Source organism: Citrus sinensis, chromosome 8 (assembly GCF_022201045.2).
Source record: "Citrus sinensis cultivar Valencia sweet orange chromosome 8, DVS_A1.0, whole genome shotgun sequence".
Taxonomy (NCBI): Eukaryota; Viridiplantae; Streptophyta; class Magnoliopsida; order Sapindales; family Rutaceae; genus Citrus; species Citrus sinensis.
This window is the reverse complement of record NC_068563.1, coordinates 279,244-304,907: the sequence shown is the minus strand read 5'-3', so window position 1 is coordinate 304,907 and position 25,664 is coordinate 279,244. Positions and strand designations below refer to the sequence as shown.

Below are 25,664 nucleotides of genomic sequence, written 5' to 3'. Positions count from 1 at the left end.
ACTTGACAAGACTTGATGGGTGGCCGTGAAACTAGATAAGTTTACTGCTTAGAGAAACTAAAAGTTAGATAATTTATCATGTAGAAGTAATTTGTGAAGTCCTGATCTTTTGAAAGTTGAAGTGTTGAACTGTAAATTTCTCACTTATCCCGTGTAAACATGGAGATGAAATCAGCATTGAATTTGAATAATGTAGATAATATTCACAACAGGGAACTCGTAATCATTGAATATTCAGACGTGTTAAGACTGTGACACGTGTATAAAATCACAGCACAGGCATGTAAGCCCTACAGGCAGGCTAACAATATTATTAATTTACCATTTTCAGGAACTGGTTGGTAAGTGCTGACCATGGTGAAGGTTGAAAAAATGGGCTTTTGAAGTTGTCCAAGAATCTTCAAGTCAATGAACCTAACAATAAAACAACTGGAGCTCAAGAATCTTTTTCACAGACCCCAAAAGTTGGTTTGAAAAAAGAAAAAAAGAAGAAAAAAGGGGAAAAATGCCTGCATTAGTCACATTGAGAAAAAAAAAAAAAGGCAACTGGTAGCAAGGGAATCTTTATTACTCATAACAAGTGAAAACACTAACATGAAACACATTGCATAGTTCTGTAACTGTTTATTGCACGCAAGCGATATTTTTAGGTGAGGTTGTTTATAAAGTTATACAACTTATTATAAATCATATTATACGAAAATATTTACTGAAATATTTATAATCAGATAATTATTAAAACAAGAGCTCAAATTTTGACTCGCTATTCTACTCTCATTTCGAACAATTATTTATATAATTATAAAAAAAATTTAATCTCACAATATTTTTACGGGCTTAAACTACTGTTCTCTCGCATGTAAAGACAGCAGATCAACCACCCACCCCTTCAGCTTTAGTGCTTTGATTACACCATTTATTTCCTTGAAATGTGTTGTGTTTCGTACAGTTGACTGCAGGAACTTGAGTTGCCAAATACGGGAGAGTACAAGGATGTTTTTGTAATATGAGATCGGAAAATTCAAAATCTTATGTGGGTTATTCTTGTAGGACCCACTTAACATTTTGTCTGGAGTTGATTCTTCACGCGCAGAGCTAAGGGACCATAAAACATACGACTGCTAACAATAGTGATGTGATGATAATATTTTACTGTCAGAGAATTGTTTTGTACTTGACTTATGTTTTTTGCTTTTTTTGTGGCTGGAGTCTTATAAAGAGAAACAAAACCTCAACTTGAAAAAAAAAAAAAAAATCTCTGTTTGTGATGTGAAGTTTCTTGTGACTCAGTTTTAGATTTGCTTCAGCGAGTCATAGTACACTCAAAGACGTACCAAAGTCAAGTTCTTTTGCAAGAATCTTCATAAAGTGAGTCACTTTCTTTTCTGTTCTGTTTTATGTCATATTTAGTTTTGATATTTCTGAGTTTGAAACCACTGAGTGAAGTTTAGCTTAGCGTTTTTGGCTTAAAATTGCTTGTTTATTTCAATTTATGAATCCTGACATCATTCCAGAATTAGGAGTTTTGGTGCTTTTGAGAGGGGTTTGTCTCATATTTTCTTATTTTGGTTAATAAATATTGTGGGTATAATACAAGGTTTTCTGTGGATAAGTCTGTAGCTTGCTGATGATTTATTGCTTTTGGAACTCCTTAAAGTCAAGCAAAAATGTTAGGTTCTTTCAGTTTATCGTCAAAAAGCTTTTTTCTCTGATGTTACAAGAATTTTAGTTCTTTGTGATTGTAATCCAACTATGCTTTATGTTTTGTATATCAGTTCAATGAAACTGTGGTAGGTATTCTGCCTGCTGAAATGCATTTCTGATTGCAGTTCACAAAAACACATTTTTGTTGACGATGTTTCTGCGACCCGGACAGATTGGTTTTTTGGATACTGGCAAAAGCAATCCTTCCTGGAAGTTCCTCTTTTTGTTTTTCATCTTTACTGTGCTATTGTGTTTTGGTTCATGATACCATTTGACATTGGGATTTACTAGTCTTTGTTAGATACAAATCTGAAGAAAATTCGATATGGATGATGGTAATTTTACGCCTAATCCGTCATTTGGAGACTTCCCGGGTACTGCCATGGATTTGGATTTTATGGACGAGCTTTTGTTTGATGGATGTTGGTTGGAGACCACGGATGCACTCGACTTTTTGCAGCCAGGTCCTTCAAGTTCTGGTCCTGCAGATGATACATCTCAGTACTTGCCTTATTCAGAGGGCACCACTGGTCATTTGAGTATGAACGTAAACCCTCAACAACAAGTCTATCAAGAAGAAACTAAAAACAAGTTCACTGAAAATCCATCTCTTGTTTATCCTAAAATCGAAGAAATTCAAGATACTCGTACTCAAGACCATCAAGGTTTCGATCCTGCTACTTCTTCAGGTCAATCCGGCAGCTTTCTTGCTCAAGGTAATGAATTAGGCAGAAGGTGGTGGATTGGCCCTAGAGAAAATACTGGCCATTCTTCATCAGTAAAGGACAGACTCATGCAGGCTATTATCTACTTGAAAGATTATATAAAAGATGGGAAAGCCCTTGTTCAAATATGGGTGCCTATAAACAGTGGGGGCAAACAATTGCTTACTACTGATGACCAGCCATATTCTCTTGACCCCAACAGCAAGAGTCTTGAAAGTTATAGAAATGTTTCAACAACCTATCACTTTGCAGCTGATGAAGATTCCAAGGAATTTGTTGGGTTGCCTGGTCGAGTTTTCCGGGAGCAGTCGCCTGAGTGGACTCCTGATGTTCTTTTTTTTAGAAGTGAAGAGTACCCACGAGTTAATCATGCCCAACAGTATGATGTTCACGGGTCTCTTGCCCTTCCTGTGTTTGAACGAGGTAGTGGGGCTTGCTTGGGTGTTGTTGAGGTCGTAACAACTTCTCGGAAGATTAATTATCGCCTAGATCTTGAAAATGTTTGCAAAGCTCTGGAGGTCTTATCTTCTTTCTATTTCCTATTCTTTCTATTTCCTCTTCTTTCATGTTTTCATGGTTCAAAAAGTCTAATTTTAACCTGTCTTGCTATAACTATGATTTTGGTGGAAGAGTGCTTGAGTGAAAGCATTACGATCGACCAAAATGTAAAGGCTTTTTTTTTAAGAAATACATCCTAATCCTTTTTAACATACGAGACACTGATAATATTTCTTCCTTTTTTTTGTTTTAAATAAGTTTTAAAAAAAATTCTTAATCTATTTTAATATATGAGGACATTGATTCTAATCTATCTCTAAATGCTCTCTGTCTTTTAACATCTTTTCCTCATCCCATAGTGCTTGATGTATTTGACATGCAGACTGCTTGATGCAATGACATCATACTCTACCTTTTTCTGTTCCTCGGTTTCCTATTGTTTATATTTCCTAAGAATCCTTGTATATTTTCTGTTTTTTTCCGTTTTGAATATTTTGTTTGGGTTTTGTTTTCATTTTGATTGTAACAACGTTGACTTTTTTGTTTCTTTCTTCTTTTAAAATCTCCCCTACAAAAGGACCTTTGGAAATGCCAATGGTTATGGTTTCGCTTATTCTATTGCTCTTTGATGCTTATGAATCTCAGAAAGTACTTCTTCCATCATATTCTGGTCTAAATTAGTATTTATTTGCAGGCTGTTGATCTCAGGAGTTCAGGAAATTTCAGCACTTCTTGTGTGAAGGTAAACAGATGTTGTTTTAAGAACTATACATGTACCCAGAAAAGAAATATGATTAATACCTGAGATTGCAGATATGTTTTCTTTTCCACAGGCCCGAAATGAGTTGTACCACGCTGCAATGCCAGAGATAGCAGAGGTTTTGAGATCTGTCTGCAAGACACATAAGCTGCCTTTAGCTCTGACATGGGCTCCATGTGTACAAGGAAGGAAAGTTGAATGCCAGCAATCTGATGAAAATTTTCCTCATTGTTTTTTAACTGTGGATTCTGCTTGCTTTGTGGCCAATGAAAACCTTTCGGGCTTCTTTGTTGCATGCTCAGAGCAACAACTTCTTCAAGGCCAAGGAATCGTTGGGAAAGCATTTTCACTGAGCAAACAGTGTTTTACAGCTGACATTACTGCCTTTAGCAAGTCCAATTATCCTCTCTCTCACCTTGCTAGGATGTTTGGTTTAAGAGCTGCTGTTGCAATTCCACTTCGGAGCATAACCACTGGAGTGGTTGAGTTTATCCTAGAGTTCTTCTTGCCAAGGGAGTGCCAAGACATTGAGGAACAAAAGCAGATGGTCAAATCATTGTCTGTTGCTATGCAGCAAGTATGCCAGAGTTTACGTCTTGCCATGGAAAAGGAGCTCGAGGTAGTCATATTGCCTGTTGGAGAAATGGCAGTTACTTCAGATGGTTCTTCACCTTCAAAAGAAACTTCGCAAGAGCAGTCATCCTGGATATCTCACATGATAGAGGCCCAACAGAAGGGTAAAGGTGTCTCTGTCTCCTGGGATCATCAAGAAGAACCAAAAGAAGAGTTCAAGATGACAACCCATTGGGATGATGCTCGGGCAGAATCGTTTCATAAGGAGGTTTTTCCTGGATTTGGCCAATTTCAGCACAACTCTGGGGCCAAAAGTAGTGTTGAGGGTGGTGGAGATTCCTCTTCTCTTGGTGGGCATCTCTCTGTAGGAAGCAGAAAAGCAGGAGAAAAGAGGCGAACCAAGACTGAGAAGACTATCAGCTTGCAAGTTCTTAGACAATATTTTGCTGGGAGCCTTAAAGATGCTGCTAAGAGTATTGGCGGTAGGGAAATATTTTATGACACTTGGAGATAGCATATTCTTGATTCCTTTTTTGTTCAGCTAACTGTAATTTGCTGAGCACGTATATTTTATTTTCTTCATTTAGGGAGGAAACAACTAGATGCTAACAATTGATTCAGATGCTTAAGGCTTACTTTGATGCAATCTTTAATTTTTGGGGAGCCAACTTGATATAATCCTCTAAGAGCATGAATTATCCCAATTCCTTCATTAAGCATAATTGACTTTATTCATGTTATGTCATAGCAGAATTTTAAGCCCGTTTTTATCCCATGTTCCATGTTTCTATTGTGTGGTCTTATTGGTAGTAGCAGCAGTTCAAATGTTGAATGAGATGTCTCTATCTTAGAATTTGTGTGTACTGTGTTGTATTTGTAATTAAATCAGAAAACAGTTGGGATGAAACCTTGTAGAATATACAAATGGTAATCAGTATTAATAGAATGAAAAGCTAACTACTTTGAGAAGAAAATCAGAAAGTAATGTATGTTTGGTCTTTCTGAAATTACTTTCTTTCCTCCATAGGATACCCATATATACTTTTTGCCTTGTGGATTTCAAGCATTTCCGACAAAGCTTCAAAAAATAATTCAAAGTATCCTTGAATTTTATTGTGATATCATGTAGTTTTGGCCTCCACCAAGTAAAGTTAACTGTTCTTGTTGTTCTTCTCTTTATGATTATGGTAATGCCAGCTAACTGAATTGCTTTCTGTGTCAATTGCAGTTTGTCCCACTACTCTAAAACGGATATGCAGACAACATGGGATAACCCGATGGCCTTCACGAAAGATCAAGAAGGTAGGTCACTCTTTAAGGAAACTCCAACTTGTGATCGATTCAGTTCAAGGTGCTGAGGGTGCTATTCAAATTGGGTCCTTCTATACAACCTTTCCGGATTTGAATTCTCCTAATTTTTCTGGGAGTGGTACTTTTTCATCAATGAAGATTAATGATCATCCAGAGCCATCAAACGCCCCACCTGCCAATGGCTTATTCAGCACAGGGGCTGCAGTCTCAAAATCTCCATCCTCTTCTTGCAGTCAGAGCTCTGGTTCAAGTAACTGTTGTTCTACTGGAGCAAAGCTTAATACCACCAATATCAATGCCTTGAGTAGTGTAGATACAAAAATGGTAGAAGACCCTGGTGGGATGCTAAAGAGAGCTCGCAGTGATGCAGAGTTACATGCCTTGAATCAGGAAGAACCCAAGCTTCTTGCAAGATCTCGAAGCCATAAAATATTGGGTGAGCATGTTAGTCTTGAGTCTCTACCTCCCTTGCCAAAATGTGGTAATCATAATTTAAGAGATGGCAGTACATTCAGAGTCAAAGCCAGTTTTGGAGAAGAAAAAATACGGTTCAGCTTGCAACCAAACTGGGGTTTCAAAGACCTGCAACAAGAGATTGCAAGGCGTTTCAACATAGAAGATTTCAACGAAATTGATCTCAAGTATTTGGATGATGATCATGAGTGGGTCCTTTTGACATGCGATGCGGACTTAGAGGAGTGTATAGACATTTATAAATCATCTCAGAGCCACACAATCAAGATCTCCCTTCACAGAGCTTCTCACCTGAAATTAGTAAAGGTCGCCCACAACAATGCTCCCTCGTAACATCTTGTCCAGTTTCCTCAATGATTCTGGTTAGAATGTGAAAGGAGTTAGCAGCTTGTCAAATAATGATTAGCAGGCTAAGGAATTATTTCAGTTTGATTTTATTCAACAGATCATTTCGTGTCACCATAAGGGGAGGAATGCATAAGAACTGCAGAAACTACAGGCGCTGCAGTGAGATCTTTGCCGCTGCACGTGAATCATGTAAGTACATCAATGTATTAATGTCCATTAGGTGGACCAATATTAGGTTCAGAGTACTGGTTGCTCATGAATCATGAAATTACATCAATGATATTTGATGTTTTGTTAGCTAGACTTATTGTATTGACAAGTCTGGCTGCTCATGAACCATGTAATAGACATCATTGTAAGTTGATGTTTCTTAGTAAGTCATGGGATATTAAGTTATGCTTTCTTGCTATACGAGTGTACTGAATGTGAATGGTAGGAGAGATAATGTGAGACTCGAAAGATTGCGCTTATGTTTTATATGCATTATTGAATGTACGATTAAATTGGGGAAAAAGATAACCCCCCAAAATTTGATGTTAACGTAAACCCCAAAAAGTAGGGTTTTTGGTTCGTCAATTGGGATACCGTATTTGTTCGTCCTTATAGATGCCAGTTGCCAGCAAATACAATTGATTAACAACAAGTTTCAAGCTGGGGCAAATATTTCATCTAAAGAATTGGCCGCTAACACAAATTATGACGTAGGCTCTCCCTTACTGGGGAGACCTTAGAATGGGGCAACTCCCAAGTACAACGGAGACCACCAACCTAGGCCATGGGCCTTTCTGATCACCCATTGACCACCCCGTCTAGGTAAGTTTGTTGTGCCTCGCTTTTTCTGCTTTTTATTAACTTTCTTTTACTGTTATGTTCTCCTGCCTCGCTATTTTCAATGTGGGGTTCAAGTTCACCGCCTCATAAAATCCTATCTATAGACTGATCAAGAACGAATTGAAGGGAAAGCAGAAAATAAACGAAATTGATCGAAGAAAGTTACTGTTGCTTGGCTAGAATAACAACATCCTCCATAAACATCGAATTGAATGACACAGTCACGCTTAAATTATCACCATTTGTCATGAACGTAAACCACTATTTACACTAACATGGAAATGACCTCCAACACCGCCACCTCCCCCCAGCGGCAACATTTTAAAACAATGTTAATTATGTACAACTTTCTTTTTCCACTCCATTTTGTGTCTTCGGATGTGATTTTTGTAATTTGGTCACCTCAATGTCGAGATTTCTTCTTGATATTCCCCCGATGCTCAGCTCCTGGCTCCCAGTAATCAAGCAAGTCATATTTCTGAGCCTGCAAACTTGATATGCTTCCTTGACCCCAGCCTTTCTGTACTCGCTTAAGCGTTTTCAAGGCAATGCCACTTCCATCTTCTCTGTAAAAGTATCAGAAAAATTACATCGTCAGGTACATGATAAAACACAAAAGAGTAGAATGTTGGAAGAAGAGAAGTCGCAGGCAATGAATCACTGATTACTTTTATCAACCATACCTGTGCAATATGTCCTGCCAAACACTTCCACCATTTTTATTTTGTTTTCTGCGTACTAATTCCCCAGCATTTTGACTAATCTTGTGTGCCACCCTACCGTCTGAAGTCATTTCCATCATCTTCTCTGCAAGTTCATCAGCCTCATGTTTTTTACCTCTTTCACCAAGGGCATCAATCACGGGCATAAATGAAGCAGGATCAAACCCATATCCTTTATCTATCATCTTATATATGATGCCAGTAGCTTCCTCTAACTTCTCATCCTTACAAAGTCCATCAATGAGAACTTTGTATAGGAAGTTCCCCAAATCATAAGATTTCTCCAATGCAGCTTCAAATATCTCTTTGGCTTCTGATACTTCTCCAGCAAGAAGTAACTCATTGAACATTAAACTGTAAATGCCTTCTTTATGACCACACATACTCAGTGCAGTCTTAAATGCCTCCTGTGCGACCCTAAACTCACCGGCCTTACAGAAAACTCTTACTAACATTCTAAACGAAGAAACGTTAAGTATGCCCCTTTGCTGCATTTCATCCAAACAAGATATGGCATCTTCTATTTTACTCCCTTCACATAGGCACTTAAGGATATTATTATAAGTGCAAACATTAGGAGAAACTCCTCTTTCCCTCATCTCATTTAGCAGTCCGTGAATTTCAAATATTTGAGCCTTACTTCCCAACCCCAGAATCAAAGAATTATAAGTCTGTAGGGTCTTGCTGCAACCATTTTTCTCCATGTCTTTAAGTACCCGAAATGCAGATGATAACTTTCCCTCCTTACAGTAACTATGAATAAAATTATCGTAAACAAACGAATCAGGTCGCACATTTTTACCCATCATCTCAGTAAATTTCTTTTTAGCTTCATCCAGCTTCCCAGCCTTGCATAATGCACTAATTACAGTTGAATATGTAATCAAATCAGGCAAGCATTTCTTCTTGCTGTTAGTATCATCAGCTGGGACGACAAAGAAGTTACCTAAGTTACCAAGAGCAGCACTTCCTTTAGTCCACATCTCGTTGACAATCTCAATCGCTTTGTCCAACTTCCCACAGTTACAAAGACCATGAATTATGATATTACAGGTGACAGTATCTAAATCATAACCTCTCTCATTCATTTTTTGCAGCAAGTCCTCTGCTTCAGATATCCTTCCCTCTTTGTATAGACTGTGCAGCAGAATATTGCAAGTAAAAATAGTAGGGGAACAGCCATTCCTTATCATTTCATACAAAACATTATTGGCTTCAAATACCTTCCCGTTACTGCAGTAGCCATGGAGTAAAGTGCTATAAGTAATCGTATCTGGGGAAATGCCTCTATCTACCATTAAATCCATCACCATTCTTGCATCAGAAAGCATCCTATTCTTGCATAGCCCATCAATTAAAATGTTATATGAATGTATACTGGGTTCTACTCCCTTTTCTACCATCTCTTGAAGAACTGCTTGAGCCTCTACAAGCTTCCCATTCCTAACCAAACCCATTAACCAAATATTATAGCTCTCCAAATTCAAGGAACCGCCATTTTTTGTAACAGCGTCAACCAGAGTCTTGGCTTCCTCCAGCATCCCTTCCTTGCAAAATCCCTCTAGCATCAAATTATATGTAATGATATTAGGCCGAGGTAGTCCTAAGTCTTCATCTAGCTGCATATCTCTAAATATCCTAGAAGCTTCAAGAATCTTCCCTGTCCTACAAAGAGCTGATATCCTAGAATTAAAGGTTACAACATCAGGGAACATACCATCCTCTCTCATCCTCTCAACCATTTTTTCGGCATCTTCAGTTTTACCATCCCTACAAAAACTCGAAATCAAAGTATTATACACAACCCTGTTTGGAGAAAACCCTAAACTCCTCATCAATTCCATAAGCTCTAATCCTTCATCGGCAAGCCCAGCTCTACAATACCCACGAACCAAGATTGCAAAACTGAACTCATTAGGTCTGCAACCTTTGTCAGACATCTTATCGAACAATTTCCGTGCATCCTCCAAACGACCCGAATCACAAAGCGCGCGGATCAAAAGATTAAAAGTATAAGTCTCCGGAGAAACCTTAGCGACAACCATATCTTTGTACAACCACATCAAGTAATCCATGTGCTGTTTCCTAACACAACATTCAAAGAGGACATTATACAGATAGATACAAGGCGGGTCTCCGTGGAAATGAACTCTAATAGATTTGAACTGCGAAAAAGCTTCATCTAACAAACCCGACTTGGCCAGGATTTTGACAAGTGAAGTAAGAGAGGAATGCGAGTTTCCCCGGGGTTTTAAAGATAGGAGGAGGCTGTGAAGAGTGTGAATTTCTTCGAGCATTTTTGAGCGGATGAGGATGCGGGCAATGGTGGGTACTGAGTCAAGAGGAGGATTGGTTGTGGGTGAATTGAGAATGACTCGCCTGAAGATCTGCCATGCCAGTTTTGGGTTGTTTGCGTTTTTGAGCAGAGCCTTTGTAATTGTGACTTGCGTTGTTTTCGTTTGATTCATGTTGTTAGCTAATCGTAACCGTCACTTCTTGCGTTCGTTTCCAAAGTTTAAATGTTCGTTTCAACTGCAGTGGCGGGACAAGAGTATGAACTAACACACCCATCGTCAGTCGCTATTCCAACATTTTGCTGATTTAGAATTTCCAGTATCTTTACAGAACAACAAACTTAATATTTCTACATTTTATGAGATGATGACAATAACCTAGAATGATTTATTCGGCTCTGTGATTTTGATTTAACAATCTTTTAGATTTGCTTTGTGATGGCACAAGAGGATATAATCCCAGAACGAGCCAGGTTACACACGGGAAACCCGCATCATGGTTACTTACGAGGATGACTAATGAGCTTAAACCATTTGATGTGTAATAATGATTGATAAGAAAGAGGAGTCGCATTAGCATTGCTTCCATTTTTCATTTATTCATACATACCTACTGCTACGGGTCGCCTACAACTACTTGTGTCTCATACAAGCAATGATCTTGTCGAAAAAGGTTGCTTATACTGCTCAAGTTAGAAAGGTATACGAACAACTCAGTAGAGTAGAGCCAAAAATACATGAAGCTTTCTCAGTGAATTTACAACAAAGAATTGGGTAGCTTTGTTGTTCTGTGCATCCAATAAACAGTAATCGAGAAAGCATGCACTGACTAAAAGAATTTAGGGGCCAACAAATTAACTTGCATTACAGTAAGAAAAACCAAGAGACGAAGTCAAACCCCCAAAATGGGTGCTATACTTTTTTCACACCAATTAGCTCAAGTTTGATGAAGTAGATGGTTCATCTGCTTGCTGTTTCTCGATGATTATATGCCTCGATGGAGGACCGAACAGACTCAATATCACCTGAAAACACAAAACAAATATATTAAGTTGGGATCTTGTCAATCCATATGGGAAGGCCGAGATGTGGTAAAGAGTGCAACATTGAATCTGATGGCAACATTTTTCTTTGCGTATAGTCAGTCAGTCATTTTTATTCCATAATGCAATTCCAAAGTTCAATGACCGGCAGGGCCGTGTCTCTTCAAGAAGTCAAATCACCTTAAAATGGGAGTCGTGAAGAGTGAAGGGTGCATATATAGTCTTGGCCACAGAGAGCCAAAACACAGAAAAATTTAATTTACTTACTGGTAGAAACACAAGTCCATGCAAGAAACCAATAATAACCAATGCCAGGTACATTTGGAAGTAATAAACCTGCAAAACATTGAAGAGTATTATTCTTATATCCATTACGTGTGCCATTATTAGTTATCGAAAGATGGGAGAGAATGGGTCGAGACCACAAAAATTTCTGATCTGGCGAAGCAAAGCACGATTACTCCAACAAGCTTTGTGAGTGTAATTCCACTATCAAAAAGTAACCAAAAGAAAGAACTCAGATAATAGAAGTAAATAATAATAACCCAAGCACAACAAAACAAAAGAATTTGTTGGTCCATCTTTTCATGGAGAAAATACATTTTAGTTTCCATCACAGCCATGGACCAAGAACTCATATGAATGCTGAACAAGTAAAGCGGAGGTATTATAATCGTGTTTTGAAATTAAAATGTTGAAGGGTTAAGAAGTTTGTGGATAAAGGAAATAAAAAAAAAAATTTATGATTTCCAGTTGTTTGACTTCAGAATAAAAGCTATAGGTAAGTCCAACAAGAGACTCACACAAACACTATTATCCACCAAGTCAAAGATTATCTCATGTTATGCTGCCATCTACAGTTTCTACTTTAAATAGGTAACGCGTCCAAATTTTTCCCAATTTTGTAATTCTACAGCACACTGCAAATACCAACACACTTGAACTGGGAAATACTAGTGTAAGGTCAACCTGAAGACGGAAGCTCCCATGGTACTCAGAGCCTTTTGTGATCGTTGGTTCCGATTCCCATGGCTTACCTGCATAGGGCAGAAACAAATTGTCATACGACAACAAACCTTGATATCTAAACGAAGAAGAGCCTAATGTTACTAACCAGAAAAGCATGCACTATATGCACACAGAACTCAACAGCAATCCCTATTGACATTATAAGGTTTACAACAGAAACTGCATTGAGCTGAATACCCAGAATTGCCATAACTCCCTGCAGAAACCAACAGAATTGTGAGTTTCGTACACATGAAAATTAATAGAGAATGCAAAAGAGGAGAATGGTAAATTTAAACTCAATGTGATAGAAATAGAGTATTATATGATAGGAATATACGAATAAAACAGCATGTAGATATTCCAGCAAGAAAAAGAATAACAAAACAAGCAATGAGTATATTGTGAAAGCATACCAAGAGATCAATGACTATCATCACCAACACAACAAGTATGATTGCTGAACTCCACAAACTTCATTCAGAAAGCAAAGGACAAGGGGAAAATAAAATCAAATATGTCAATTTAAGGGGTAAAAAAGACTTAAGTACCAAAAGGAAAAACAAGGACCAGATGAGGAATTAAAACCTGGATGTCATAAGTAGACAAACAATAAATATAGCACCTGTTATTATTACCAAATAAATATTCAGTTAGAAACAGATGTAATGAGAAGCTGAAAGTTCAAATCCCAGTATAACCACAAAAAGGAGCTAATAAAAAGTCACATCTAAACAATAAACTCACCAAAATAGAAATAATAAAAATATGACAATGATTACTGATTTATAACAGACATTGAAAAAAGAAAAAAAGGGTAATAAGGTTCAACTACGAGGCGAAGGTTATGAGCATCACTGTAATTGATCAATAGTCTGAAGAACCAAAAGATCATAAAACCGGATGTCTGCCAAAATTATATATAAAACAAAACTAGTTTTGAAATTATAGAATTGTCCTTATGGTGTTTGGAATACTGACCAAGTGCTACAGCAATGTTGATCAAAGCAACCCTCCAAATATCCAGATATTGCTCAAAGAAGATATAGAACACCGAATATGGAAAAATATTGATCTACATTAGACAAATAATGCAGCAGAGAATCAGAAAAGCAATGCTGCAGAGAATTGATGGAAAGCATGAAAATCAATGATGCAGCGCCACTCCAGCAACATGAAGAGGATGGATGAAATGAAAATCAATCTAGCTATATGTAATTGGTACGCTGGAAGGTTGAGTTCAAACCTTTAAGGTATCAGACATTCTTGAGCTGAACTCCCGTGCAGCTCGCAATGAATTAACATAATCACCCTGAGGAAATTGCGGTTAAAAGAGTGTTACATATCACGCTATGATTGACAATTTTAGCCTCAGTCAACAGTCATACCTGCTTGTTCAGTGGCGTGTGAAAAGTGCGAAACTCCGATGCTTGTATAATACCACTTTCATAGCCTGCCAAAAAGTTAGAAACAGATCATTGTAACCAATTCTATTATCTCACTTGGAGGCTTTTGGCTCATGTTTACAAAGTATGTGCCAGAAGAAGGCTTCAGCTAACCATTTAGATCCACACTAGTGGAGTAGGCCCCATGGCCACCTTTTGCACAATCAGCAGATGGCAGTGCGTTTAGGAACCATGGAAGCTTCTCCCTAAATTGCTCCGTAGATGGTCGATTGTTAACCAAATCTGAGTGACGAAAGCACTACAAGAAACTCAAAAATATAAGTCTTTCAACCCATTTCAGATGATATGTTATATTCGCTATACAACTCAAAATTCCTTATCAAAGATCAGTATAAAGTAACAAGTATTTTGGAGAACTTTGGCCAACAGAAAGGAGGAAAATATGGCCTTGAACAAACAAAGGGAGGAGAATGGGGGAATTACCGTTGTACAGTCTTTGCAGACTCCATTGACACCACAGGGTTCTTCATCAGGTGAACAGCAGGGTGGCTAGAGAAAAATTTAATTGCTTAAGTAATCTAACAGTAAACAATCATCTACTAAAAGAATATCTAATTGCTAAATATGGCTAAATGGGAGAAAAATGAACTCCATCGAATCAGTCAGACAATGTCAGCATACTAGTTATTACCTTTCAATGCAAATCAAAATGCATAAAATTATTTATAACTAGACCATCAACATAATGTTGACAATGTGAAAAGGTGTTGCAGTGTGTGAGTGTGCAGGTGCATGACAGTGGAAGCAAAGATGGTTCTGTGCGAGAACGTGCTCATGTGTGTCTCCAAGAATGAGCCCTTCTGGCAAAAAATATTAAAGACACTGAATGACCACTTAAACTTCAGCATGGCACATGTGGAAGAAGCTCAAACCTGATCATCAGGAGGACAATAAGTACCATTCACAAACTTCCGACAGCAGCCAAAAGCCTCTGGTGAGGTCCAGACAAGAAAGTCATCAAGCCATGAAGCAGCAGGCTTGGCTATGTAGCTTAACTCTGGAATTGAAGATGCCCTCGATATCTGTTCAGAACAAACAAATACACAAGAATAGGAATACCAAGAGACAAAAAGAAAAATCTTCAACCATTATGCATCAATCATGAGACGAGGGGAAAAAAAGAATATGAAGAAAAATTAATGCTAGCTTATGACAACACTTTCACATATATTTGAGATAAAGGATTCATCACATTGGGGAAGGTGTTATGAGCACCAAGAAGATATTAATTTTCAAGTAATAGTAAATAATGCAACATTTAGAAATTAAATCCAACTACATACTTATTGGAGTACATAAAGAGTCAGCAATCCTTGATATGGATATGTCAAATGTATCAAGAGTAAAAGTTGATACAGTGCTGTGCACCTAACAGTAAACTGAAAATGACTCAAACATCGAATTACCTCATTCAAAAGAGAGTTTGAATCGCACTGGCTGATGGAGCACAACTGGTTTGTATGTCTTGATTCCGAGCTGAGTATGAAAGCCATTTAACACCCAAACAAAACAGTCAGAAGATGCTTAATTAAACTATAGTGTTAAACTCCATTTCAGTTATGCATTGACCCTAAATTTTTTTGACTTTGTTGCTTTGTATGCTCAAGATAAAAAGGGAGAAAAAAGAGAAAAAAAATCAACTCCTGTTGACAGGCTAAAGCATCCTTGAGTGTTCATTGGAGACTGCTTTACGGTAATGCCGTTAAGTTAATTTTACTTTTTTTTTTTTTGGGCGGGGTCAGAAAACTTCTTGTTATCTGATCAATATGAAAGAAAAGAGCATGAAAAAACAACCGGGCTGATACCTGTAGTTGTAATCCTTAACAACAAAATATAATGGAGGACCAACTCTTAGATACTCTGTGGTATTATCAAAATACCCCTGATGCATAAAAAAAAATTGATGGTCAATAAGGTCCAATAAAGGAAAATATAAAACCTAATCCACTAACAAAAGACAGAAAAAATCAACTGAGAGTTCAAACTTGAAGATAGGAGTCCCGAGGAAGAACAATCTGTTGCTCCAAACCAGCCTCAATCCTTGTAGATAAAGCCTTTAAGGATAAGAAAAAAGGTAATATAATAAAGGAACTCAAGAATTTACATGGATAAGAATTTTACTTCCAAGATATAAAATAATAAGAGAACAATAATAATGTTAAAAGTCATGACTTACAATGCTTGCCACAGTGAAGGCAAGAAATACAGAAACAACTACCATTTTCACTCCCCAAAGTCCCAGAATGGGTGCATGAACTTCCTGCATGAAATAATATCTTTTAAAATAAAAGCAAGAGAATATAGCTATTCACATTTTCTCCAAGGGAATTAACATCCTCAACATATCTCAATAAACATACTTTACTTGATTAACAATAATAATATCTTCCATACAGATTAAGCAAAAAATTGTCTGCAACTCTATATTTAACAAGATGATTTATTCCATAGATTTCAAAAATATAGCTTTCAGAGATTCTGAAAGTTTTACCTTCATATATCGAGCCAGCAATCCAGGGGATCTCTGGTTGATGCCTATACTTCACCAAAATAACTTGATAAGAGATGCTAGCGAATAAGAAAACAGGAGATCTAACACTATGCTGCTTACAACTTTTAGGCACCGCCAAAAATACAATGAAAACAATGTAATGATTGCTTAAAAAAATACCTTCATCAGATTCTCCACCAGATGAAGGAATCTTTATGCATGGAAAACAGTCAATCCTGTTATCCTCAGCTCTTAAGCAGTCAAAAACTATCAGTGCAACAAAGGCAGTAACTTGCAGAAAGAAGTCGAGTAAAACAGCCAAGGCTACAGGGGAAGAAAAGATAAAAAAAACTCAGTGAACCTAAATGTCAAATTCCAAGACATGAGTGTTTAAAAATTAGCCTTTAAGATACAAGGAATCTTTTAACCTGCAAACATAGAGAAGACACGGCATGCTGGCATAGGGATGAAGCTTCCAACAGCAAATGCCAGAAACTCAGATAAACTAGCTAGAGTTATGGAAGGACCAACTTCAACCAGTGCATTGCTTATTCGTGTCTCTAGAACTAACTCCATCGGTTGCCGTTTTACAGCATTAACCAATATACACATGTTATCCACTCCAACCTGATTAAATGTTATAGGAACCATGTAAAAAGAATTAAATATAAAAACAATAAGAAAAATATTCCAAAATCAGTATGTCACAAATAGCCACTCTGCCTAAATGAATACATAATATGAAACATGACATGGGTGTTTCTTTGACACTAAACACACCTGTACAGAACTTCTCAGGCATGTTAAATATAGGACAAGAAAATGTAGAATGAAGAAAAGCCAAGAAAAATTTAGGGAGTTCATTTAATCCTAGATTGGTAGACCCAAGTTGAATGTAGGACACAACTGCACCCACGAACATTATTAAGAAAACAATGGCATTGAAAGAAAATTAAAGAACAAACTTACAGCTAAGACAAGAAAAGGAATAACTTCCATTATGATCAATGTAGATTTAACTCCAATGGCACTGAAAAATCCAACAGATCCAAGTACAGAAAGCATAACAAGGATAACTCCTGAAAGGCCCAGCAACACCTGGAGACCAAAATCATAAGGCAGATGGATTAATAACACAGCTGTTTTTGTTGCACAGATATCGAGTTCTCAATTAGCAGAAGATATACCTCTACTCAGCATGAAGTTACATATTACAACTTCATTTGAGAATCAACTCAAGCATGAGGACCTTAATGAAACTCAACAGTAGCAACAGTAGTAGAACTAACATGAACAATAACAACAATACTAAAAACACAATAATTATCTCCATAATGTATTTTAGTCATGCATACTTACACATTAGGTTTTATCCCACAAAATAACTACCCAAGCAAACCTCAGTATATATTACAAACAATCACACAGAAAATCCATTTAAAAATTAGATAAGTAGAGCACAACTTAAAGCAAAAATAAAATCGTACCTTGGATGAGACATAGAAAGAAGAAAAACGAGGTGTGTCTCCCAGTGCCACAGAAATATATGCAAACATTACAAGATAGCTTGCCTGACGTGCCGATGGCCAAAGTGGAGAAAACAATTAAGAAAACAACCAATTAAATCATTAATAACACCACATGAAACTGATTGTTCTCAGATGGAAGTTGGCCAATGTGAAGAGAACTATTCTCAGAGACTTACTACTATGGTGACAACATCTGCAGTACTTTCTCTTTTCAGTTCTTCCTCAAGCGAACTTTCTGATGAAAATGAAAGAGTAAGGTTGCTAGACTGAACCATTGGTAGCAGCTCCTCCTGTCAAATTTATTTCTTTGGAAATTTAATTTACATCCCACCATCTGAAATTGTGTAAGATATATGAATTACAAATCACAGCCAACAAATCAAACAAATGCAGCCACGCTCTAACCAGCCAAATTAGTTCCTTCAAAATGGGCTCTTTTAATTAAAAAGAATCCAGAGTTGTATGAAAGAGATAATTATCCCACTATACATGTGTCCGTACCCTATAAAAGAGGGCAATTTGGTCTTCCAAATAAACTTGCTGAACCATCATCACAAGAAAACACCCTTAGAATTAGATAAAAACTTAAGACGGAATATTATCATTTTACCACCAAAGTTATTCTGACATATCATGTCAATACCATGCTTTGCTGAAAAGTGCATTTTACCACTAAACGTTTGCGTTGTTATCAACTTACCACCTTTCCGTTGGAAAAACGTTAATGTTTAACAAAAAATGAGTTAAAAGTCGATTTTACTCCCAAGAGAATAAAAGATAATTTTACCCTTTGAAAAAAAAGAAACAATGAAAAAAAATAAGATTTAGAAAACAACTAAAAATTGTAATTAATAAAAAATAATGAATAATATGCAGAATTACGATAAACGACAAAGAACAATTAATAAAAATTTATGTTTCAAAATTAATATTATAACCTATGAAATTCAAGTATTAATCACAACTAAAAAATAATAACAATTTAAAATAATAATAACAATTAATAAGATTTAAAAAACAACTGAAAATTCTAATTAATAAAAATAATGAAGAATATGCAAAATTACAACAAACAACCAAAAAAATAATAAAAAATTCTGCTTCAAAATTATTATTATAATCTATGAAATTCAAGTATTAATCACAACTAAAAACAATAATAATTTAATTAAAGGAAAAAAATTAATGAGAGAGAGGGGCCGATTTTAGGGTTATCAATTTCCTAATTCTCTAATTATTTCCCTTCAATTTTTTGGTGGTAAAATGATAATATCCCAAACTTAGACAGAAAATGCCAACCATACTCTCTGAGCGTGCAAGATCTTTTATGTCATTGGCAACCAACTACCCACAATCAGAAAGCCTTTGATTTACTCAAAACTTAGCCAAGCATGTGCCTGCTCATCCATGTTCTAGTTCACGTTTGAACAACAAAACATCACCTTGTTCCACTGAAAGAAATTGTTCAGCTTTTGAAGGAGTTGAAAACTCACCTATCATGTCAAAGACAGGAACATTAAGGCACTGGCTCTCAGGGCTGGTTTCTATTGTTGAGTTCTCAAAAAATTCTTGATCATTTAGATTATAGTCATTATTTTTTTTTCTGACCCAGAGGAATAACCTCTATGCCAAACAATTGGATATCATAGTGAGGGAGTTCAATAATATAATGTTATATTTTTATCCCTCATTAAGGCAATGGATGTGCAGATATTTTTTTTCAGCGACAGATGAAATTAAGAAATTCAAACATGAAATTCAAATACCACTAAACAATCAACATAGCCAGACCTTTGCCAACTGAATGAAAGCCTTTTCCCAAGCCACAGCCTTTCTGTTCTCTTTGCTTGTTTCATCAATTGCATTATTAACAGGATACGTGATAATAAAGGCAGAAGCCTGAAATTAAAACACATCAATGGTTACCATATAATCAGCTTTCAAGGAAAGGGATGAAAGTATTACCTCAGAATAATTGTTTCCGGAAAATCCTCCTAAGACAGTGCTTGGATCAAGAGGAGCCTTAAATGCACTCAAACATGTGTCTGAAGAGGCATAATGCTGAAATAGGAACACAAAGGGAATTTAAAAGTCAAATGCAAGTAATAGCCCTATATAAACCTGAGTAACTGTCATGTAACAGCAACTAGCTTTATACCTGAAAACAATACTCAGCATGTTCAATGCCTCCATAGGAATCGTAATTTTCAGGATCCATTTTGAAATACTATGAGAAGGGCAAAAGATACGAGAACTAAGATGTTAATACTTAAAATATATATTATGCTTCATAATGGTGAAATTAAGAACATATTTTAAGATTAAAGAAAAATATCTCCCACTGAAAAATGATAAGCATGGAACCTCCAAAACCCCCCCCCCCCCCCCCCCCCAACAAAAAAAAAAAATCAGCTGTCCATTCTGGTAGAGTATAGACACATGATACAACATATATTGGCAGACAACTCAGGACCAAAACCATGGAAATGAATTAAAGTATTAAAAGACCTGCAGAACACTCTGACTGGCACAATCCTCGCCAAGAGGCTTCAAGCAAATGTCAGTTATGGATACCAATGAGGCAGAATCATTAGCACGTACTCCATCAACCTGTCAAAATTAAGGAGTAAACACAAATCAATAAAGTCATGACATAAATAAATAAAACAAGTACAGGAAAGCTCAATCATACTGACCCTTTCAAATTAAGGATAATTTAACTTAATGCTCAAATATCAGAGGGCTTTCTGAAAAGTAGCACCAAGCACGAGTACCTTCTTTTGCATTTCAAAGAGCAACTGGAAGTTATCCTCTGTGATAATACTGGGTTGCTTGCCATTCTTTGGATCAGGTAAGGTCGCTAATATTAGCTGAATTATGGAAATAACAAGTGGCAAAAATTTAGCATTACCATTACTAAGCAAACAAATCATCAGGCAACAGCTATTATGATAAATCTGTAGATAAAGATAAAGAAGAGAAACAAGGAAACAACCTGTTCAATTCTGTAGAAGGGAGCAAGGTGGCTGTCAAAAAATTGTTTCTCTCCCGCTGCCCTACTCCCAGGACCTACCCACAACTATATAGATACATCTGTCAGAAAAGTAAAGAGGAAAGGAAAACACTACCAGCCATGCACAATGAATGGTGAGTGCCGAAGGAACACAATTATAATTGCTGCACTTTATAAGGCTCATGCACTTATATCAACTGATTGTAGCAATTAGCAAATAGTTGGTGAATTTAAGAGACAAATCTCTTGCACATAACCCAAAAGGTTACAGAGATGCCAATATCATACCTTCTCTGGCCGCGTCTCCACCTTGAAACGAATTACCCCTAAACAAAGCACAAAAGCAATTGCTAACGACATACAGAGCACAAAAGCAGGATTCGCAGCAACCCATCTTCCATAAGTCCTGCACAAAAACATCAAAATTTGTTCAGCATATACTATAGACAACACAAGTAACAGTCTTGTGATTGACCTGTAAAAGCTCAACATGTATCCTTGAACAACAGAAAGCCCGCCCCCCTCGGTCGGTAGAAGATCCCTTGCATTTACCTATTCATGGCACAAGACATACCACTCAACTAAGCCTTAAAAAGCACATATGATGGAATGTAAGAAGCACAGATTAACACCAGGTACAAAATTGTAATTCCAAACAGATATAGAAACAAGAGGATGCAGACAAAAAAAATATATGAAGAAGAAGAAAAGCATTTTACACAATATTAGCTCAAGTTTAACCACCTTTCAGGGAAGGTCAAATGTCAGTACAACTATACAATACTCACTGTACCAAATAGCTAAATGAACCATGACTGTCAGAGCAAAGAAAGGAATATCAGAGAAGCTCCAACAAGTACTTATTTTACTTAACACTGAAAAATGCAAAATACTCTAGAACGTCAAGCCAATCTTATCGGAAGTGGGAAAGAACATAAGATAGTAAACTAGTAACATAAATATACTTTTACCTCCTCCATGATACCAGAATCAGGTCCACTGTCACTTGTGGACTTTATCAATGGCTCAACACTAGATGGCGGTATCCTCCTTTCTCTTGTCCGTTGAAACAGAGCCCATCCAAAAAATGTAGAAATCAAAACAACATACGCAATCACTAACGAAAGTTCAACACATTTAACCTACAAACATCAGACAATACCACCTAGTAAATGATACACATCTTAGTCATCAACATTGTGAAATCAAAGCCAACCAGTCAACCATCAAGAGAAGAAAAGCCAAAAGAAAATTTATTGTTATATCTGCATCATTTCCAACCTTAAGAGACCCAATTCTAATTGTGCAGGCTTCTTTCCTTGGGGGAGAAGGAGGTTCAGAACTAGAGCACATAGGTGACAAAGGACAGTCACCACAGGAGCAGCCCAGGGAGGTGTCGCCACATGAGTACGTGGATACATTCATAAGCTCCAATCCTGATGACTCAGGAATGCTTAACTTAAAGTTTATGGCATATGGAGAACCAGGAAATCCAGGAGGTGCTTTCTGACCGATAAAAGCAAACCACTCTAGTAAAAACAATAATAAAACAAAAAGATTAAGACTTAGAGAAGCCAAACAATTTCTCATTACAAACAGGGATGACCATGACAATTTGCCAAAAAAATGGAAAATACAAAAAACAACCACGTTCATATCAAAGATGTCGCATATTGAGCAATTTTGTGCAGAGGATATTGACACAGCAAATCACCTTTAAAGCTTTTAGCACCAGCACCAATGAAATCTATGGCCCGAGTGTTCATAGTCCCAAACTTTACATCCTTACAGGAGTTATAAAGCTCTTCTCCAAAAGTACTGGTTACATAATAGTCAATACCATCCACAGTCAAATTGCCATTAACCTGAAAAGAACAATACTGACAACACTGTTACATTGAAATGCCAAATATAATTGGACTCGCATTATAAAGAAGCTGGCAATACGGATAAAACTCCTGTAAGCATACCTAAGTAGAAATATAAGCCTGTAAGTAACTGTGAAGTGATTAAACTTACAGGGTACTCATTACAAAACAAGCTCTGAAAGGCATTATGGCCTCACCTCGGAGACAGAAGTCACATTGATGAATTGGCTTTGATTAGGAGAGCATGAGAGCTCACAAAATAAGTTCAAAAAGTTCCTCAAGCATGCTGGACAACCCACAAGGAAAGGTATAGCCTGCAATAGATTACATAAGTTAGCCCATATAAACACATCACCTATAAAAAAATCAGACGAACAATGATACAAAACAAGAAACATGTACTATGTTCAGACCTAAACATGGCCTAATTGAAGCCATTCAGCATAGCATAAACACACAAGGATTGGAACTACATAAAGCATTCTAACCTGTTGAACCTGTGCCCTCAGTGTTTCAAATTGAGTCTCTGTACAACAAACATTCCCACTTATTGATGGACACAAGCTTTCGATTTTGGCAGAAAACAGCTCATCAGGCTGCAAAAACATACACCGCGAGTTGTAAGACCTCTCATAATGCAGCAGGTATCTAGCAAGAGTACATGTACCTTCACGGAAGGGGAACCATAAGGGCAATTTAGAACTTTTCCATCACTCCTTTCTCCGCATATGTCGTACATTGCACAATATTCTTTAGAATGCCTTTCACTGACCAGCAAGAATGAAGCAATCCCACAAATGAGAGAAGAGAGGGAACCTCAAACTTCTTACACAAATTCACAAGTTATCATTTGCTAAGGCCCACCATTGCAGCTCAACAAGATATCATTAATAAGAAATCAAAACCAATGATGACAACACATTAATCGGAACAAACAGAATTACACAACTTGAGTTTGAAAGTAAAGTGGCCTTACCTAGAAGTGACATCCTTGATTAAAAGGGTATCAGTCTTCTCTGCAGTCACTAAACATGCAAGAAGAATAACCTAAGACCCAAAAAAAATATACATATATCAGTTCAATAACACAACAACATTCAATGGAACTGGGAAATTGACCAGATGCATAATTCACCTCAATTCACCCTATAAAACATTACACACAAAAGCGTCAAAATTGATTATTTACTTGACAAAACAAATAATTCAGCTGTCACATTCATACACAATCAACATTCAATAAGTATAGAAGTAACTCCTTTTTAACACGTTACATACAACGAAGCAAATGAACATTTTATGTAATCAACACTGTAAATGACTCAAAAATGAAAACTTGTTCTTGCCTGAAAAATAGTAATATAAGTGAAGAAACCAAGAAAGGAAGCCATTTTTTTTTTTTTCTGATTAGAGAAACAAAGTTTAGTTTTTTTAGTCTTGTTGGTGGGTCTGCTTAGTTGCAGAGAAATTGAAAAAAATGAAGCTTAGTGGGTAAGTGACTCTACACGAGTCAACTCAGTGAGTCACTGTTTTTCGCTTCTTTTTGACTTTCCGTCGAGCAGAGCGGTTAATGAATTACGAGTTATAAGGAAACGACACGCAACGTAAAGAATGATGATAAGTCATTCTGTCATTGGCTTAATCTAACTTTTCGTCAATTACCTGAAAGTGAAGAAATAAAGTTACTAAACGCTTCGTTTCTGTGTATTTCACCAAAACGTAATTTGCAATGCCGTTTCAGTCATGTAAACAGTCCTTCGGTATCACCGGATTGCCCATAAAACCCAATGACATCCTAAGATATACCGAATTGATACGCAAATTAATGCTACGTATCTTAAATTTTTATTTTAAAAATTATCTCAGATAATGTAGTAGTATTTTTAGATTAATTGGTGAGATGATATAATTAATTTACTTAAATCTTATAAAAAATTATCGTCCACTTAATAAATACCCCATCATTTAGAATGAATTTAGAACGAAATATTTGAAATATTTATCATCACTGTTAATAGATAATCTCTCATTTTTTAAGAAATGACAATTGAATCTGCAAGATATAAAAATAGATATTCAAACATTCGGCCTCTTTTATTAGTGAATTTCATTTAAGAATCCATATATTTATTTTTCAAAATAAGTTATTTGTTACTAGCCTACCATAAAATTCATATAAATTCATATGTATTATGAATATTCTGTTTAGGGAATGAAATAGGGTGGCCAAGATAAAGGTGTTTTCTCATACATTATCGTGCTCTCCTCAAAGTAAAAGTGAGCAAATGGTTGAGCAGATCATCTCGATCAGAAAAATATGTGGTGACCTCCAGCACATCACCTCAACCAGGATGTTATTGGTCACCTCGACCAGGAAGTCACCAGGAAACACGTCATCCGCGAGGCCAATTTCCTGCAATAAACATAAAGCCATTCCTGCTGTATTCTTGCTAAGGGTTGATTCGAGGAGACCCGGTCAACGACAGTTGGCAAGGCATGCTCTCTAGCCCGAGAATCTAGGCACGAAGGCCACGCAACCACCCATGACTACGGAAATGGGGAATCCACGTTCGAGAGGTGGGAGGACAACGGACGTAGGCTGCGGAAAACTGGGATTCAGAGGAAGCCTATAAAAAGGTAGCCAACGAAGGTAAAAGGGTTAGCAATTTTGAGATTAGAAGAGAGCTAAAGAAATTCTAAAGAAGAGAAAACTACGAAAAAGCCATAAGATCTGTGGCAAGCGTTCCCCGAACCTTCATATCTGACTTGAGCGTCGGAGGGTTTGCGCCGGGAAAACAACCGGCGTACTCTGACTTGTCTGTGTGCGCAGGAACCTCTGGAGAAGAAGCCTTACGAGGAGACCTCCTGGTCGTGGTGAAGTTGATCGAGCAGAGAGCCTGGTAGTAGAACGAGGAGAACCAGAATCTCGCATCAACATTTTGGCGCCGTCTGTGGGGAGCTGAGCAAAAAGCTTCTGTTGATAGCAAGAAGAGGAGTGAAGCAAGT

The 25,664-nt window shown here is 37.0% G+C and overlaps 3 protein-coding genes and 1 non-coding gene across 6 annotated transcripts; 1 reads left to right on the top strand and 3 right to left on the bottom strand.

Annotated features, from left to right (window-relative positions):
• The first annotated feature begins 1,123 nt into the window (after nucleotides 1-1,123).
• On the top strand, nucleotides 1,124-6,802 carry LOC102616132 (protein NLP2). 3 transcript variants are annotated; one of them, XM_015532798.3, is made up of 5 exons: nucleotides 1,124-1,368; nucleotides 1,996-2,947; nucleotides 3,622-3,669; nucleotides 3,761-4,742; nucleotides 5,489-6,802. In XM_015532798.3, exons 2-5 carry the CDS (start codon nucleotides 2,030-2,032, stop codon nucleotides 6,376-6,378), a joined length of 2,838 nt encoding a protein of 945 aa, XP_015388284.2. In that variant the 5' UTR covers nucleotides 1,124-1,368; nucleotides 1,996-2,029; the 3' UTR covers nucleotides 6,379-6,802. The 3 variants fall into 3 exon arrangements, with proteins under 3 accessions (XP_015388284.2, XP_006486604.2, XP_015388283.2); XM_006486541.4 differs by having other exon boundaries at nucleotides 1,125-1,368; nucleotides 1,830-2,947; XM_015532797.3 differs by having other exon boundaries at nucleotides 1,125-1,368; nucleotides 1,776-2,947.
• Nucleotides 6,803-7,047: 245 nt separating this feature from the next.
• On the bottom strand, nucleotides 7,048-7,214 carry LOC112499447 (U1 spliceosomal RNA). The gene has a single exon (XR_003067043.2). It is a non-coding gene; the product is annotated as a U1 spliceosomal RNA (small nuclear RNA).
• Nucleotides 7,215-7,344: 130 nt separating this feature from the next.
• LOC102615837 (pentatricopeptide repeat-containing protein At2g17140) lies at nucleotides 7,345-10,719 on the bottom strand. Its single transcript, XM_006486537.4, has 2 exons — nucleotides 7,908-10,719; nucleotides 7,345-7,790 (listed from the first exon to the last, which is right to left on the bottom strand). Exons 1-2 carry the CDS (start codon nucleotides 10,412-10,414, stop codon nucleotides 7,628-7,630), a joined length of 2,670 nt encoding a protein of 889 aa, XP_006486600.2. The 5' UTR covers nucleotides 10,415-10,719; the 3' UTR covers nucleotides 7,345-7,627.
• Nucleotides 10,720-10,901: 182 nt separating this feature from the next.
• On the bottom strand, nucleotides 10,902-24,228 carry LOC102615536 (uncharacterized). Its single transcript, XM_006486536.4, has 39 exons — nucleotides 24,005-24,228; nucleotides 23,635-23,705; nucleotides 23,326-23,425; nucleotides 23,147-23,254; nucleotides 22,856-22,972; nucleotides 22,505-22,655; nucleotides 22,072-22,319; nucleotides 21,762-21,932; nucleotides 21,266-21,342; nucleotides 21,079-21,196; nucleotides 20,773-20,856; nucleotides 20,552-20,647; nucleotides 20,286-20,387; nucleotides 19,936-20,004; nucleotides 19,743-19,838; nucleotides 19,569-19,676; nucleotides 17,954-18,067; nucleotides 17,736-17,819; nucleotides 17,218-17,346; nucleotides 16,677-16,875; nucleotides 16,429-16,572; nucleotides 16,249-16,292; nucleotides 15,934-16,017; nucleotides 15,743-15,811; nucleotides 15,563-15,639; nucleotides 15,164-15,233; nucleotides 14,630-14,779; nucleotides 14,181-14,246; nucleotides 13,851-13,995; nucleotides 13,680-13,744; nucleotides 13,538-13,603; nucleotides 13,273-13,366; nucleotides 12,880-12,916; nucleotides 12,708-12,765; nucleotides 12,398-12,508; nucleotides 12,253-12,320; nucleotides 11,706-11,772; nucleotides 11,551-11,619; nucleotides 10,902-11,265 (listed from the first exon to the last, which is right to left on the bottom strand). The coding sequence occupies exons 1-39, from the start codon at nucleotides 24,047-24,049 to the stop codon at nucleotides 11,173-11,175; spliced, it is 3,864 nt and encodes a 1,287-aa protein (XP_006486599.2). The 5' UTR covers nucleotides 24,050-24,228; the 3' UTR covers nucleotides 10,902-11,172.
• Between the last annotated feature and the right edge of the window lie 1,436 nt (nucleotides 24,229-25,664).